Below are 18,848 nucleotides of genomic sequence, written 5' to 3'. Positions count from 1 at the left end.
CTTTTATTTACTCTTCTGCTTGTAATGTTTGACAGTCTCGTAAAAATGCTGACAATTGTTTGGAGTAAATCAGGTTGACTGAGTACATAACAGTGATGCTAGAATTTGAGGTTTTCTGTTTTCACCTAGTGTATATTTTATTAACTAAAAGCAGGATTTTAGTTAATCCAGAAATACACTTTTTTATGTCTTGGTTTTTATCCAATAATTTTGTGAATATTTCTATGGAAAGAAGTTAAGTCTAAACTATGAGGCTAACCTTATTTTTGAAACTTCACTTTTATGGATACATATAAAAATCTTCTAAAAGACTTTTCAGACTTGGTTCAGAGTAACCATTTTAGTTGAGCATTATTTAAAAATTAAATGTCAAAGTACAGTGAATATTCTTTTATTTTAGAGATATGCTTCTTTATTGCTTCAAATGCACAGTAACCCAAAACCAGAATGCAATTCAACAATGCAAATAATATTTATATTTTACTTTGAACAACTGTCACTAAGTTGAAATAAATATTCTGGTTTGTTTTGAACTTGAACTAGTGAAGTTTCATTTTCTGTTGGTGCTGTGGAAGTTTTATTCAGTTGCAGTGGTATGACAAACATGGTAATCTGTGCCAGTGTCAGTGGTGTGTGATGACTGAACTGATGCTTATGGAGTAAAACTGCTGGAAGGGAGTGAGCTCCAAAATCTTGTGTGAACTGGGCATGGAGTAGATTAGTGCTTGAAAGCAGTGTATTCTTTTTTTTCCCCCTTTGCATTGTAATAGGATGGGATACAGCCTATTACATACTTGCTAGCATAAGTAATTGTTTATAGACCATGAACGTTGCCTATTAAATTAACCATGCCTGTCCTTTTGTTTAACTTCCTTTGAGGAAAATAAATCTACCATTTTAACATACTGCCATTCATACCTTACTGATGCTTTAAGGCAATTACAGAGTAATTGTTGCCTTATGTGAATATGATCTATGTCTCACCTTTTTATAATTTGTGTATATTTTGATTTTTCTTTGTGCCAGCTTATTAAAATCACAGGAATAGCTTGACACTGTGTGCTGCATATACCACGCTGACAGTGTGTTATGATAGTGCATTTCCTCATCATAAAATCAGCTGTATTTATTTTCTGCATAACTGAGTATACAGGAATAAATAAGATTGTTTTGGGATATATTTTGGATAAATTGATATTTGTTTTCAATTTATTTAATTAGTCAGAGTTTCATAACCAAGAAGATCGTTTCTGACTACAGTTAAGAAAAGAATTTTTAAGCCCTTTTGGAGCTTTCCTGAGCCTAGGATTTCTCTGGGCTGTTGTATCTGTCTGACGTGTCAGGGAGTGGTTTTTATGGTGATGCTGCAGGGGAGTATTGGAAAAGGAGGGGAGGTTGGAGAAGCCCAAATGTCTACCAGTGTCAACAGAAGACACTGCTGGGAATGAGAATGCATTTCTCTGGTTTAACTCTGTGTAGTGTGGTGGAATTCAGTCATTCTGGTGGTCTCTGGAGTATTTACTGTCTCTATGTGATGTTGTGTCTTTGCACAGCTGGGTAGGTATCTATAAATACACATGCATATATATTAATTACACCTATATGTGTATATATATATCTGCATCAAAAATGCTTTGGGAACTAAGAAAATATGCTAAAAGGACATCAGGAATTAAGGCACATATCCAGTAAGTCCAAAAGGAAGTTAATGCTGAACCTTTTTTTTTTCTTCCCTCTGTTACTTGGAGTAGATTTTTTAGAAGAAGTTTTGGCTCAGAAAAGTGACCATTTTATAGTCAACTTCAACTTTGACAATCAGGAAAAATTAAAAAGCTGTTGGTACTCTGCCAAGGCGTTATATTTTATAATTAGTTTCTGTGGAGAGCTGGGTGGTACTAGTTTGGAAAGCCACTGGTGAAAAAGTTTCTTAGTTCAAACTGGATGTTGATGGCTTTAAAAATGAACATCACAGCCTAAATATGGTCCTCTAATCCAACCCCTCCACTCAAAGCACTCTAATTTCAAAGTTAGATCAGGTTACTGAAGGGCTTGTCCAGGCTGGTTTTGAGTATTTCTAGGGATGGAGGTTTTGCAGCTTTTCTTGGCACCTGTTCTGGTACTTAATCACGTGCACTGTGAAAATCTTGTTTCCTTTACATTTTGATAGAAAACACTTTCCACAGCCTCTTAGTGCTATTTCATGTAATGTTTAAAAATTGACTATTGAGGATTGATTGAGATGAACAAACTGATTATCCTAATGTCATGTTGTCCCTCCTCCCCAAAGTCTCCTGTCCCCGCCCTGCTTTTTAACACAGTTGATTTAGACTTGTTCTCTTGTCAAAACCTATTCTTTTTTTCTCTGTTAAATAAACCATCTGCCATCACCAGCTCTTCCTGTTCTTTACCAAATGTATGCATATGTTTCCCTTGTGCTTCTTGTTACCTCCATTACCTGAAATATGCTTGATATCACTACTGTGATACTTGGTCTTCCCTGGGAATTCTCTCTGCAGTGATCCCTGCAGTAAATGGCCATGGAGTGGTGTGAGCAAATAACCTAAAGGAACAGGAACTCTTCCTACATGCAAAGTCAATATATTGGCTTGTGGCCCATCTGTATCACCTTGTTCATTTGTTCAGTTTGCTTTTGTTGCATCCTGTTTGGTGCTTTTGTTTAGTGAAATGTGTGGAAATTAAGGTCCAGGAGAGGCAAATGAAATGTTCTATGTAAATATAACTATATATACATATAAATATACATACACATAATATGCTCACAGCCGGATGTAGCTGTGTAATAGCAATGAGAAAAGACTGAGAAAGAGCTTCTAATAATGGAATAGTCTTTTCATTTCTAGGCTTTCATTTTAGATAATGAACTTGGACTGTTGACATAAATTACTGCCTAGGGACAGGTGCTAATGCAGGTGGTGGAGCTGCTTCTGCTGCATTCTGCAGAGATCTGTATTTGTTTTTTTGTAGTTAGTTGTGATGTAAAATACATTGTGATGTTAGTCACAAATGTTAGGAGGTTACCTAGGTTTGTTATTGTTCCCTGTACATGTGTATCATTTGTTGTTGCTATTTTAGTGCAGGTGAAAAGCAGTAGTACCCAGTGAGTCCCTGTGAAGATAAACTTGTATTTTGAACATCATCCTGTACTGGAATATGGTTATTTTTGGGGTTTTATTTGCATTACAGGAGCTGCTGCATGTGTGCTTTTACTTTTCTCACACATGCAAGAAATTGGTGATTCTATCCTCAAAATCCTGATGAGTAAGTGCAAGTAGGAAAATTAATGGAGAGTGTGATATTCCAAATTGCAGATACTTTCATGGAGCTTATATTCTACATTTGTGGTACTTAAGCAGTGTTCAGATGTGATTGGACTTTCTCATCACCACAGTTCCCTGCATCCACCTCTTCCTACAGAGTGATATCCCCCTTTCATTTTCTGCTGGAATTTGGGCTAGGTTCAACTAGGTAATTTACTTTGTGGTACTGTTTTTGTGCTGGTTTCAGTGCAGATCTAAAAGACAAACTGCATCACGGTACTTGAATGTGTTTATCTTGGCTGGTGTTTTCTGCTGCGCAGCGTATTTGGCTAAAATATAATATATATATAAAAAACCATACCCCTTCTCCACCCCCAGTAGAATGATTTATTAATTCTAAAGATAAAACTAACATTTTCCTCCTGGGGGCGGGGGAAATAGGGCATGGAGAATATAATCTCAGAATATTCGGTGGACTTGTTTTTGAGCAGATTTATTTTACTCTAAGGATTGAGCGCTTTTTTGTTTTATAGGGAAATAGAGAATCAGTGGAAACTCTAAGCTTCAATATGTTTAACAAGAGAAGGCTTACTGTGCTGTACAATTTAAACCTTCTCTGGTGCATCTTTGGTCATAATTTAGAGACCCTGAAAGTCAACAGACTCATCAATTTTGTTTCCTAAAGAGTATCTTTTAGAATTACCCAAGATATTTTTTGCTGGCTACAAAGCTGGTCACAAGATCTGATAAAGATGCTATCAGTAAGAATGTTGCTTTTTACAGTATTTTTATAAAAAGTAAAAGGTAGAAATTGTGCTTTATAAAGGAAAAAAAGTTGTTTATGGTGAAGGGAGACTCTGATTTGGACTCAAAATTTGATTTTTCTGTTTTGCTTTTAAAAACCTTTTGAAACATATTAACTGAAAGATTAGCATATAAATTTTAAACTGAAGGTTAACTTTAAGTTTAGCATGATACGTGCATACATACATGTGTGAAGATCTTCAGATATTGTGAGTCTCTTGGGTTTGAGTTTTTGGAACAGGATAGCCTGCTACGGAAAATATATTAACAAGAGTTATTTTATACTGCTCACAGATTTACCAGGAACATAACTGAACCCACAGGTCAGGTGTCTGCTGAAGGGCTTCCAACAGTGATGATGTAGGAAGTCACCAGTTATACTGACATCTGAAGAAGGGGTGGTAACACAAGAACATAAATAAAAATTATTTATCTAGATACTGAAATTATATACTTAGGATACAAGAAATTGCACACTGTTTTTCTTCTAAAAATACTAGTTAAAAAAAAAGTAATATTTTCAGGTTAACTTCCAAAAGAAACAAGATTTATGCGCAGGGTTGGTTCCTGTTCTCCCAGTAAATTCTCAACACCTGAAATCAGTAAAAATTTGGACTGGAGAAGATGCCCAAAAGACAGTCTAAGTTCTTCAGCTTCTGTGAAAATTAGCAGCTGACAGAAGGAGCAGGATCTGTACTGGTGTTACCAGTGTGGTGAAGGGAACTGAACTCAGTTTTGCAGAGGCTGAACTGTGGGTGTCCAGACTGGCTGGGCACTGTGCACTGTCTTTTGCTCAGGAGTGTCTGGAGGGACATGAGTGAGGAGAAGGACTGGGGAACACTGACTATGGATGAATTGTTGCTGGAATTCATTAACTAGATCAGTCATAAGCAACTTGTTTGGACTAAACTCAGTCAGCGGAAACAAACCGTGAAGTTTTATTATATGAGCCTGTTGTAATCTTGTGCTTGGGTGCTGTATATTGTAACATGTGAAAATGGGTTGTTATGATGTATGTGAGTGTGCTACATCTCATTGTAGGACTGATTCATGCTTAAAAAGGCTCCCTGTGTTGATTTTTGGTGAATGTCTGCCTGGCTCATGCTTTCACCCTGGTTTGGTTTATCAGGACTTGCCCTTGTGGTCCACTTTGCAATGGAGTAGGAAAGGGGACTGAATTTGAGGAGTGTGTGCTTCTGGCATTCACTGTGAAGACACTAGAAAATGTAGCAAGGGAAAAATGTGTAACCTTGTCAGAATAAAACGTCCTTGAAATATGGACAAGGATAAAAGGTTAAATGGTTTGCTCAGGCAGAAAAGATGGCATTTAGCTGTTGTCTTCGGGGTATTGTTAAATTGCTCTGATAATTTGCTATAGTTATGCTTAAATAAATGCTTTCAGTTTGTCATTAAGGACTTCGTGAATGCTCGTATAGCTGAACTAAACTTTTTATTTTCAACCTGTGAGAAAAGATAAAAATGCCAGTAATCAATTCTGCTACAGGAAGAAAGGTTTTGTTACCAGGTGACTGCATGAAAAAGTGGATCTATGTGCGTGCATCTGAGTCTAAGGAGATTTTGGATAAAGGGATTCTTCCCAAAGATAAACAGCTATATCTTTTTCATACATTTCATTGGCTTTGAAAGTGTCTGCTGGTAGACTTGCTCGTTGCCAGGCACGGTTTTTGCTGCTGCTGGTGACAGGGGTTGCTGTGTAGAGAGTGGCTTTTGTTTCTCCTCCCTGCCATCAGCCCCTTGGCGTGCTTCACTGGTGTTCATATCGCTGCATTTTGTACTTGCTTAATGCTGGAAATCCCAAACCTTAGAGGAAAACCAGTTCTCCAGCCTAGCAACATAACATAATGCTGCCATGCTGCAAGACTGGTGTTTAATCTGCTTATCTTTAATAGTCTTCACTGCTTACACAGACCCACTTACCTCTTTAATGAGAAGAAATGTCCTGCAGTGAGGCAGCGTGTATTTTGCTTCTAGGCTTATGTCATCAGCCTGGAAGTTGAAATTGGTTAGAGCACTTTTTTTATTTTCCTGTCAGTTCTGCCTGGTAATGGTTGCCCTCTTTGGTTTCTCACATACACTGAAAGACAGTGTTTTTTTGTAAAAGGAAACCTAATTAAAACATGCCAAGCGAAAATCTAATTTTTGAAAAGTGTCAGTATTGATTGGGAGCAGGAACTCCTCTTGTATTTTCAAGGGATAAATATCAAGTATGTTTGTGTTCTGAATATTTGTGCATTGTAGCTACTATCACGTAAATGACAAAAGTATGTTGCAGTATTTTAGTAACACCCAGAAAAGACTCTCTAAAATGTCAGGAGACATTGGAAGTCAATTGTAAATATGTAGCAATATTTCACATACAATTTAGCAGTTGTTCCTCTTTTACTTTGTATTAAATTGCTTTACTGAAGCCATTAGTATTTATCTGACCTGTAGAAGGTACAGGATTTTACCATTTCTGGGATCAGGACAGGGTAGGCTCTTCAGGGTTGGCGATTCTTGAATTTCTAGGAGCTACTATTAGAAGACACAGAGTAATTCGTAGACACCAAAGTATTTGTGTGCAAAATGTCTGTGTTGTTTTCATGTTATTGTCTGAAGTAGATATTGAATCTTCAAATGGGGTTCATTTTTAAGAGCTGCACACCCTAGACCTTTTTTGATATGCGTTCTTAGCACAACAGTGAGAGGCAAGAATCTGGAATACTTTATTTAGCACCTACATGAGCAGCAGAGTCTTTTTGCCCACCAGAGCAGTGTGCAAATGCAAGTATTTTAGCATCCAAGGTGGTTCAGGCATTACCCATGTAGCTTGTTTTCAGCTGTGTGGGTATACTCTGAATTTTCAAATCTGTGAATATACTTTAGCGGGCTTTTTTCTTACAGGAACAAACTGTTTAAAGTTTACATTCTCTTTCAGGAATCAAAGAAGTAGGGTTGGCTTTGGTGAACTTAATAAAATCTTGCTATCCAGATTTCATGTTTCTAGATGTTAAAGGTATGACTTTTGGCCTGGCTATCAGTGACGTTTGAAAGACATTGTGAAACAAAATAAAAGCTACCTAAAGCAATGGGAAATTCAAGTGATATGGAAATGATTTGTTAGACCATGTATGCTTTAGAAATATGAATTTGCAGTTTACTCATATCTTGTGAAAACATTGTATTTATACTGTAAATAATGCAGTGCAGAGTTCCTTAAACTTGCCTTATGAGCTTTGAAATCATCATCTCTATTTAAAGATTTGCTATGAATCACACTCTGTAGTTTTGTGATTCAGAGCCTAAAAGTAAGACTGGTAGGTTATTAATTTGAGTCTGCTAGTCTATTTATTCTTAGAAAGGTAATTTCATCTTGAATTCAATTATTGTATACTATATCATAAATACATAAGTACATGCCATTTTACATAAATGCCTCTATATAATTAAACCTTAGAGTTCCTCTTTTCTGCTTCATGGATCAAGCATTCTTGATGTAAATCCAGCAAAAAGTATTAAGTTGTTTCAGATTTTGATGGACTTCATCCTAACATTCAACTTCACTGTCCTTAACTGTTCTTTCAATATCAATTTTATTGATATGTCTGAAGGCAATAAGATCCATCTTTCCATGAATGTTGTTGTCTGCTGTGGGCCTTTGGGTGAAATGCTCTACTACAGGTGTGTCATAGTGAATTAAGAGTTTAATCCTTCCACTTGCTGTGCAGAAGGCTTCCTGACATGGTCATTGCTGGAATTAATTTTTTCTTCCTTAAATAACTGCACTTATGATTTTATATTGTTTCTCTTTGATAATGAGATCTATATATCTCTTTAAAATCTGGGCTTTGACGTTATCAGCACTTTGTCTGTGAGCACAAACAAGTAATTCTCTGGATGGAAAGTGGTTCAGCTTTGTTTTTACCTGGTCACATCTGTAAATGACTCATTTTGCTAACAGCAATGCTCCATTTAAATCAAATTGTTTAAGCACAGCAGATGCTTTTGTAGCCAAAGGTTTCTCTTTTCAAGCTGCTCTTGGATATTACTGTGATAAAGTCATGTTTGGAATGAGGATGAATATAATTACCGCCTATTGTATGGCATAGCTTAAACAACTGTAACCTGATATAATTGCTTTTAAATTACTTTCATCAGAAGATGAAAATATTAATTGGATTTGACATTTATCACTTGTTTTACATCAGGCTAATAAATGTCACTTGTGCTGCCAGCCAAAAGAAAGAAATGATATCAGATGTCACTGGGGTGGGTTGGTGTGGTCCGTGAATAAGGTCCTTTCTGCTCCATCGGTTCCGTGAGCTGTGGCTCCTTGGTGCTGGTAATGACTCAGGGCTGCAGGTCTGAAATGGAACAAGCCAGACCCATGGTCATCTCTTCCCAGCAAATCTGTGGCCCTAAGACTATCATAAAGTGTTTCCAATGTTATGGTGCTTTTTTTTTCCCCCATAGGTGTAGGTGGTGATCTCCCACTCTGTAAAAATATCCATCATTCAGCTTTAGTTTTCATCATTGTAGTGAACGATTTGGCCAAGGTGGAAGAATTTGTGCTGACTGGTAGAGAGATCCCCTGGGGGGGCTAATTGTGGGGTGCTTGCTGGGAGGCGATTAGGATCTTAAAGCCCTTAAACAATGGGGATAAATTGAAAGGCTGGGGGAACGGATTGTGGTGAGCTATGGGCAAGAGAAAGATTGGAGGTGACTTAAACAGGGACATGAGTGATTTTACAATTGAGATTGATTTCAGATTGCAAAGGCTGTGGGCAGACAGTTTATTTTCTCTAATGGTCTCCAGTCATTTGCTATTTGTTTTTCTAGCTTTTATCTTCTCCTTTTTCAAATACAATGTCAGGGACCTTCCTGTTTTGAGCTTTTTGACTGTTTTGGTAGGCCCTACCTTAAAACTGTGGGCCAAATTTAAACCTGGCAGTTCTGTTGCCCTTCATCTCAGAACATTTATTTACGAAATAGCACCCAAAACTTTTTGTATTGAAATGGGGAGGTATTAAACTTTTTTTTTTTTAACAACAGTATAATCAGGGACAATTTTGCTGTGTGCTGATGACTGCCTGCTTGTAAGTTTTGAGAGTTTGACAGTGCTGAGCTGATATTTTTCTTCCAAAGTGGCTACCATGAAGAAAGCCCCGCAGGGACATGAGACTACTGTAGACTTTCAGAAAGCAATGTTGTGCTTGATTAAGTTTAGACAGATGATGGAGTGATGTAGTAAAATCATTTTTGTTAAGGCATAATATAACACAGAATCCAGTGTAGTACCATTGGGACTGATAAAAATGAAATACTAAAGAAAAACCATGCCCTTACATACAGCTTTCAGCAGCAGATGCAATAGATGTAATTTAGTTGTGTGGTGCTGGAAACATAATATTGATTTACCATGAATCAAGAGAAATAGCTTGTACCTTGCCTTGGTTGTATGGATTGCAGCAATCTTGGGCAAACCAGTTACCTAAAAATGGTGCTCTAACAGAATTCCTGCTTTTTGATAACGATGGGGAGGCGATTGCAGCCAGGTGAAAAATCCAGTTACGTGTCTAAATGGGGAGGTGAGAGGTCCTTATGTGCTGTTGCTGGGAATTGCCAGTTTTCTGTGTATTCAACTCATACTTTTGAAAAGAACGACTTATTGAAAGCGAGCCCTTGCATAACTTGCATAGACTTGAGGGCAGTGGAATGAGAGGGGTTTGGGGTAGATCTTGCTTCTGCCTTCTTCATCTCTTTGTATAGCATTTATGTACCACAAGATAAACATATTTTTTTCTCTCTTTAAAAAAATATCAAGCAAAACAGCATTTGAGGTAAAGTTGCAGTGACTTCAGAGAAGGTCACTCTGGTCACTGTGTGGCACGTGAGTTCTTTCTGAGAGGCAATAGTTCTCTTGGTCTTTACTAAGTGAATTACTGGATGAAGTGATTTCTGTTCCTTGCTTGTGTGTTTTGGCAGACAATATAATGCTAACAAAGAGTTTTACTAACTTCACCTTTCAACCAGAAATAGCTGGTTCTTATTGTTTGAGAGATTGGTGTATGGCCTTCATTCATTTATTCCTTAATCCTCAGGTGACCTAGTTTATCCTGAAGTAGGATGGCTTTAAATACTCTTGACATAGACCTTGATATTTGAAACAAGGCTGTCTAGTATTGCTGTTCTGGGTCTCTTTGTGCACTCGTCACTATGACCAGGTGAAAGTAAGTATTTCAAGAAACAACTACTTATTTTTAGTTTATTTTTGTTTGTACAGAAATCCTATATTGTAGGCAAATTAAAGCCTTATCACAAGAGGCTTTGCCTCCCCTCATTATTCCTCATTTATCTTTATGCTGCAGTGTGCAGATCCTCATTGTTCCACAGGTGAAGTCAAACAGAACTGGGCATGTTGTATAATGGGACTCAAAAGGAGGCTTCATGCTTAAATTTCTTCTGTTTTCTGAAAACCTTGGAGTTTAACAACCATCTTTTCAATATTCTCTACTTTTCTTTCGGGAAGTGAGCTTGATTAGAGGGCTGCTAAATTAATGGCAGCAGGGTGCATCATGCAAATGAAACCTGACCACTTTAGAACTGATGTTTTAAATGGAATGGTTGCTTTTTTTTTTTCTTTCCCTCAGTTACCAAACTGAATTTCTCCACAAGTATTCTTTGTGAAGAATTAGTGCTTCTAAACTCCTAGAAGGCAGATTTCAGAAAGCATTAAAATAATTCCTTTTGGTATTTCAAGAGCCCCCCTGTTCTCATGGAAAAAAAACCAACCAACCAACAAACCAGGAAGATACTTAGCTATAAAAATAGGCTACCTTTGTACGTGGGCTGGGCTTTTGAGTCTTTCCTGAGTGTTTTTATGGAACTGGTTGATTTGGTTTTTGTTTATTTTATAAAAAGGAATAAATGAACAAATGCTGTTTGTTTTCAGGAACCAATGACTGGCATAAATTTACAGGCACATTGTGATGGGGAGGGATAGGTGACCCAAATTATGTGAAAGCTGCAAGCAGTCAAATAGTTTGGGATGCTGAGTCAGTTGTGATAGAACTCTCTCTCAAAAAAGAAGTTCCTATTAATTGCATAACAAGCAGGTTTAGGGACTGTATAATGCTACACAAAGGCAGGGGAGAAAAACCTTTGCCACTTTCCATCTTGGATGTGTGTAAACTCTAAAAAAGCAAAAATAGAATAAAATTCTTTTATTAGTGTAACAGATCGTGATTGATAGTTGATATTATGGCTAGAAATTGGGTTTAAGCACTGTATTTTGAAACAGCTTGAGCAATACTATAGGCTTTTACTTAACATGCCTCTCTTAAAATCTTGTTTCTGCTCTCTCTCACAGTCTTTCAACCATGCAAACATATATTTGGACAAGATATCTTTTTTCATCTGTTTGAAATAACATTCACTTTATTGTTCAATAGTCAGTCCTCTTTTTTTTTTTCCCCTCTGAATCTTCCATTGGGTATTTGTGAAGTTCTAAACTGCTTCATATCAGCCAGAAAACCACAATGAAACAGAAAATGAAAACTGACGCAGACAAAGTATAAAAATATTTGTAAATATATTTTAAGTTGTAGTAAAAAACTGTTTAATTACTTGAATGGAGTAAAGTTTCGTCGGAACGGGGGGGCATCTTAAAGGTTCATACTTAGACAATGTAGCCAAGGGAGTCAAAGTAGCTCTAAATATCATAAAATGCATCTGAGAGAGCAATAAGGTAGAGATAAACATTCATAGCATTTGAGCATGACATTAGTTTTTAAAGGTTAAAATTTTAAATCAAATTCAGAGGAAGTACTTTTTAATTACAAACGAGGCAATATGAGGAAAATGGATGTTGAAATAGATGTTGCACTCAGAACTGTGGTCAATGCCTTGGTGGTGTCCAAGTGGAGACCAGTGATGAGGGGTGTTCCTCAGGGGTTGGTGTTGGGACTGATGCTGTTAAACAACTTAGTGGGACTGAGGCCCCCTCAGCAAGTTTGGTGATGATGCCAAAGCTGATGGTGCAGTGACACGCTGGGGGGAAGAGATGCCATCTAGGGGGACCTGGACAGGTGTCACAGGTGGCCTGTGTGAACCTCGTGAAGTTCAGCAAGGCCAAGTGCAAGGTCCTGCATGTGTGTTGGGGCAATCCTGAGCACAGGTACAGGCTGGGGGATGGACAGATCAAGAGCAGCCCTGATGAGAAGGGCTTGGGGTGGGTGAGAGGCTGGGCATGACCCAGCAATGTGTGCTGGCAGCCCAGAAAGCCAACTGTGTCCTGGGCTGCATCCAAAGCAGTGTGGGCAGCAGGTCGAGGGAAGGGATTCTGCTCCTTTGCTCTGCTGTGGTGAGACTCCACGTGCAGTGCTGCCTCCAGCTCAGGGATCCCCAGCACAGGACCTGTTAGCAAAAAACAAGTATTTGTTCCAACCTCCATTTTGGTAGTGACTGGATGAGGGCTCTGTTAAGTGACAGAAAATGAAGGAGGCAGGAAGGTGAATTCCAAATGCCACGGGGGCAGGCTGTAGAAACTGTAAGAACCCAGAAGGACAAGGCAGACCAGAGTCTTTCAGTGCCTTCACATCTGAATCTGTACCAACAGCGTTAATTGTGTCACTGAAATGTGCCAATGGTAGGTAAACTGAGCAGTTTGAAATCCCAGGTAAAAGGAGATAACTGTCAGTCTGCTAAGCAGTGTTTGCCTTTATAAACTGAGCAGAAATCAAAGTCAGGGAAACTAAAATGAAAAAGTAGAAACTTAACTTTAACAGTAGTACAATACTTAGAGGTTATTCACCATTGCTACTGTGAAATAAGCTGGTAGGTTATAAAATTGTTGTGTTTGAAAAAAATTACTTTAGAAATAATACACCAACTGCTAAGGTCAGGTAGGCTAAACCAAATGTTTTTAGAATTGATTTTTTCAAGTAACTGTCAAGTTCTTAGGGAAAAACATAGAATTAATAAGAGTAGAAAACTCAGAGGTGGAAACCAACAAAATGCTACATCCAAATAATTTAGTAATTTTACATGAGAGAAATTCTGAAGGGATTGCCTTGGACATATGTTCCTTGTGTTTTAATTGCCCTGTCAGAGAAGATGATCTACTTAATGGTTAAGTTTTTTTTCCTGTATTAAAATCCATATTTGGATTCTGTGCTTCCATATACCATCTATTTCTATTATCTTTTAGTAAATGTCTGAATTGGTTTCAAATTCATATTATGGACGAAAGGTTGCAGTAAATGTTGAATCTGATCATATGGATATAGTGTCTTTTGAACATCTCTGGAAGCAAATCTTATTTTGCTGCTTTAATATGTTTGAAGTCCAAATTAATCTTACACCTAGATTAGCATTACTGGGATGTGATAATGGATTAAGTACTGATCTTTTCTGCCCCCTGTTTCATCAGCTGCTTTCTTCTGCAGGAGTGGTAATTGCTTTGGAATGGAAATCTTCAAATAGTGTTTCAGTTGATAAAGATTTGTGCAATATCCATGCAGATATTCTTTTGCATTAAAAGGGATTTCTCTACTATTTATTTTGACACATGTTAAATAGTGTAAGAGATATCAGAATGTGAATCATAATTCCTTAAAGAACTCGTGTAATAGCTATATGAATCGTCTTGCAGAAATATAAAATCATAACATGGAGATCAGCTCATGAAAATTTTAAGCTAAAAATACGAGTATCAAAGAAGAAATAGAACATTTATCCTACAATACACCCAATGCCACAGGAATGACTACATACAAAGTAGAACTGTCATAAGAGGACAATGTACAGCATTAGCTCAACAAGAAAAGTACAAACATTTGTACTATCTTTAGAAGAAAAGTGCTAACGTGACTAATGTGAATAAGGTCTCCTATTTTTGATCCAGGTAAAATTTCAACTGTACTGTTTTGATCTGGGCCATTAAACACAGAGCTGCCAATTCGATGGAGTTCCAGCCTCAGAACAAATAGAAACATAAGTCAGCTTTCAACATCAGATGAATTCACCTGGGCAGGAGAGCGTTAAGAAAGATAATGAAGGTAATGTAAGGAAGGCTTTAAAATGGACTTGCAGCTGTGCACGTGCCACCTACTGCACCTGGGGGTGACATGTGGCAGCTTTGTGTCCCATCCTTACCTGATCACCTCCCATAGTTTGACCACGGCCTGCTTTGCAGGGAGTTTGAGAATTAACTGAGAAATGAGACCATTTATGCTGTTCCTTAAGGACAGTCACAAAACAATAGGAAAATCTTAACAGCAATATGTAAGGGCAGCCAGTGAGATGAGATACCACTGGGATTACCACTGTAACTCCTGGTTGCAGGAAAGAGATTAAAACTCCACTAACAGCAAGATATTAAATAAGAACACTTGCTAAAAACAATTTGAACTTTCAACAGAGAAAAATATTGCAGATGACAAAAGTGGGAAAAACCTGCCAATTAGTGTCATAATTTTACAAGAAATTAATTTTTGGACGTGGGAGGTTGCCTTCTGATGCACAAGACATAATAACAAGCTAATGCTAAAAGAGTGAGGAGATAGGCTCCCTTTGTCCCCTGGTGGTGGACAAAGTAGAACTTTCTCCAAAGGACATAGAATTTTAATTTCTACAGGTAATACAGGATGCTGATGCATTAACAACACTGCCAGCAATCAGTGTTAGAAGATCTGAAATAATCCTTTCTCAGTTCATGCAGCTTGCATCTTCATCTCTAGAAGGTGATCAGGAGAGATCTGTCACTCTCCTATTCCGGTATTAATGGTGGAGATCAATATGTGTATTTCCAAAGTCCATATCATAAGTATGTGTAATGTGAAATTTAATAACCAAGTCAAAATTATGTTAACCAATGAAAATAATTACTTTAAAGGTGCTAATTCCTTTTTCTATGGGGAAAGCCTTATAGTTTAGAGATGCAAAACCTGAAATAACAGCTCCTGATAGTTGCTGGTGGAATGGCAGTCAAATGAGAAAACCTGTGGATTCTTGGTAGCTCTCCCTTCTCCTGGGAAAAATTCTGATCCACAGCGTCGTCTTCAGCAGTCTTAGTCCTACTCCTGGAGTGCATCCTCTTGTGAAAAGATGTGGTGATTTAGCTCCATCCATCCAAAACGACACATTTGTGGCTTAAGAAGTATTTCAGCTGAGACTTCTGTGTATCCACAGCAGACAGGTCCTTCTGTAGTCATCATTTGCTGGAAATTGGGGCTGATAGTCTTGCAGCTAATCCCTCAAAAATAACTTGTAGTGCAGCAGACCAACAAAGTGGAGTAAAAAGCCAAAAAGGTTGAGTGTAACTAGAGAGGATTCACTGAAGATGGGCCATAAAACAAACAAAAAAGTGCTCCCACAGAAAATGGCAATGGCAGCCGTAAAATCAGATAATAAAGTGATCCTACCATGAAGACAAAAAAGCAAAAAACTACTAAGCCCCCCCAGAGAACCAAACTAAACAGAAAACACAAAACAAACAGGCTTAGGACAGGGAAACACAGACATATAGCAGCAGCCATGTTGCCACTAAAAAAATCCTGTCCTTAAGAAGATTAGGAAAATTCCTCTTGTGCTAAGCTTTCACAGTTGGCCTGCTATATATATCATAGGCTGTTCTTGAATGCCTCCATAAATTGCATATCTAGAAAATGCATTCCAGACACCTGTGGCTTTCAAGCCTTTTTGTTTTCCAAAGAAAGAAGTCGGTTGTAAAAGGAGGTGTTAGAAATAATACTGCAATCCGTCCTGCATCAGTCCATTGGAACAAAATGTGCTCATGTGGTGTCTTTGAAGTTTGTATATGTACAAGTGAAAATGTGTGAGCTTTCCATTTACTCCAGGAAAACAGAATTTCTTTGTGTCTGCATGTTCATAGAAATTGTGTGTCTATATCCATACGTATGAAATAATGTATATACACTGTCCAGTTGTATCTCTTGAGGACGTCAGAGAATGTAGGCACTTCATTGCTACTGTTTTAGAAGTGTGGTCTTCTGAAAATTAGAAACTTTCATTTCCATTTACTTTCCACTTACACCTATTTGTACGCATCATTTCTTGTGCCAGCATTGTCCTTTGTTCTGAGTAGCTTTCCTCCCATGGGAATTCTCACTTGATTTTACTCAATGAATCCAAGAGACTGTCCTTGCTGCAGCCAGAGACTTCTTTTGTTGGAATGATGGCTGCCAGCGATTTGAATATTCATTTTAGATGAACTGGAGATGCTCCTTTCGTGCTGTCACACTGCAAACATTTGAAGCTACCTCTCTTATTTTGGCTAGAAAGACAAGTTATTTTCTCTCTTCTGAAAACTCATTCCTTTGTGCTTGGAGTCTTTTTTCTAGTTTCAGGCTTGAGTATATATTACACAGCAAAATGAATTTCAAGAATAGTAGTGAGCTGTCTCAACCAGGAGCCTGGGATTTCTTTGTGAATGACATGCCCAGAACCAGACATGGCATCATAGCTGCTGATGTGTTTCTGATTGAGCTAATGGCATTATAATAATTTCCATAATATGTTCCATCCCGTTCTTGGTGCTGCCTAACAGCTTGTTTGCCTTTTTTTCCCCCCCTATTACAGCTGTCGATTGTCTTCACAGTTTCTCCTCTGTCCTTTGTCAAATTGGTGCTGGTTTGGCTGTGTGTGGGTGTATGGGTAGTTAGTTGTGTATATATTGATTCTGGCATTGTGTTGACCAGGGATAAATTCCTCACACTGCCAGGGATTTATAGGAAATCTGCATGTTTGGTCTTGTTCAGTGTCTACTATTGCAGTGTATGCTGAAATGAATGGAAGACTCAAGGAGACTCTTATGGATCTCTCATCTAACATTTTGCTGTAATAAAGCAATTTAATTCTGATCCTTCTGCACTTTTTTTTTTTGGTGTTGTTGTTGGTTTTGGGTTTTTTTTTTCTCCTTCTGTATGTAAGATGTTTGACACACCTAAAACATTAGCCAGTGTTCTGCCTGAGCATCTGAGGTGCCTAACCTGCTCAGAGATGCGGGAGTGGAAGTAACAGCATTTTCTAATTTGTACAGAGAACAGGGAACAAGCAAAAAGGTTGGCTGTCATCAGTGGAGAGAGAGAATGCCTCGAGTCAGCATTTAAAAACAGCTCAGAAATTCAACAAACCAGACTTGGATAGATCCCACCTATTTCAAATTTGCTTAATAAAAGTAGAATAGGGTGGGAAGAGAGCAATCTTAATCACTTAAAGGAGAAGCTTAGTTAATATTAGCTCCCAATACCTAACTCATTTTTGAACATAGGGTACAGGTAAAAATCTGGTCTCTCACTGAAGGGTTCTCAAGTTATTGCAGGGAATTGAAAATACACGATGATGTAGTCAGACAGCAGGTCTTCTATGTATGTGTGTGTGTGGTTCAAGGAGCTCTCAGCAGTAAAAGAACAGGTTTGCTCTTTTAAACTGAATGCAACTGAACTGGACCAACTTAGTAGAGAGGCTCAGAGATGAGACCTACAGAGACACAGCAGGTCACTCCTGTCTGAACTGTGGCAGCCTCTGCACTGCTGCTGAGAACGGACCCAGCCTTCGGACAATATCCACCTTCCAGCTGAAGTCACTTTATCCTTCTGTGCTGAGGAGGCTCCTGCAAGCAGAGGTGATCCCTAAGGACAAGAAGAAGCTGATTGTGATAGAGGGTGACTCTGTCAGTAAATGCAGTTAAATGGATTTCTGTGTGGGATGTTCAAGGGTGCTTTGAGGGTAACTTCAGGTTGCGAAGTGGGACATTGAAATACAAGATTTCTGTGATAACATTCTCTGTAACACCTGCCAGCTCTGTGTGTGGGAATCCTGTAGACAAGAGATTAGCAGCCCACATGTGTGGATGATGTAAGGGATGATATAATGGTGTAAAAAGAAGGGATTAGGTGTGATGGGAGCTGATGAACCTTTTGGGACTGAAGGCTTCTTCCCGGAAGGAATGCTGCACCTCAGTCAAGACAGAATCATGCTGTGGGCACTAAAAATCAGAAGGGATGTAGAAGGCTGGAGACAAATCCAAAATAGCATCTCTTGGGCTTCAGCCTGGCCTTTCAGGAAGCAATTATTTTGTTATGTGCAAAATATTCCCTCTATGGCTTATCCTAATGAACACTGGCCCAGACTGAAATCTTCCATTCTCATGACTTGTCCTAACTTTGCAGCTTCCCCAGCCTTATTTAATGGCTCCTGATGTCACTGTCTTGAACTGAGAGTTGGTAGCACAGTCCTGGAACTGTATGTTTTGTTGTTGCAGGCTGGAATTCCTGCCCAAAGAGATTCTGTGATGCTTTTCTTCTGCACTATTTTTTTATCCTGGTAAATGTAATGCACATAGCCTCTTCCCTGCCTCTACATCGTAATCTATCAGTCCTGAAAAGCAGATACTCACAGTGCTATCCTGTAAATATCCTGTGTGGGATGCCTGTCACAGAGGGTGGTTAGTTGGTGACAAACATACTTTTGTTTTATTTTTCAGGCTTCTAGAATTAATGTGGAAGCACTTGTAATTTCTGCTTTGCTCTATCCTCAGTATTGCACATGGCAGCTCCCTGGCATTGTAGGCAGGTTCATTTCCCTTTCCCACTTCTTGCTATTATGTTGTTTATTTGCCTGTTGGCTTTTTGAACCCTTTTTGCTCCTTGCATTTCTCAGGCTCCAGAGACTTATTTGCTTTGATAGGCATACCTGAATCTATGAAGCAAAAGCCTATTAGGCATGAAGGAAACCATAGATGGA

At 38.3% G+C, this 18,848-nt stretch overlaps 1 protein-coding gene across 7 annotated transcripts in view; it reads left to right on the top strand.

The window, feature by feature from the left end:
* Nucleotides 1-18,848, top strand: part of MAST2 (microtubule associated serine/threonine kinase 2) — a 192,418-nt gene that overhangs the window by 51,356 nt on the left and 122,214 nt on the right. The window contains exon 1 of one of the 7 annotated variants that reach the window (XM_027683080.1): nucleotides 14,120-14,140. The exons of the other annotated variants lie outside the window; for them this stretch is intronic. Within the exon in view, the coding sequence (XP_027538881.1) occupies nucleotides 14,135-14,140 (6 nt within the window). The 5' untranslated portion in view covers nucleotides 14,120-14,134. Of the gene's footprint in view, nucleotides 1-14,119; nucleotides 14,141-18,848 lie in introns of those variants that run through there. 7 annotated transcript variants of the gene reach the window in all.

The sequence above is a fragment of the Neopelma chrysocephalum genome, unplaced genomic scaffold (genome assembly GCF_003984885.1).
Source record: "Neopelma chrysocephalum unplaced genomic scaffold, ASM398488v2 Primary Assembly neopelma1_64, whole genome shotgun sequence".
NCBI classification, from domain to species: Eukaryota; Metazoa; Chordata; class Aves; order Passeriformes; family Pipridae; genus Neopelma; species Neopelma chrysocephalum.
Note: the sequence above shows the minus strand (reverse complement) of the source record. Positions and strands in the feature narration are given on the sequence as shown.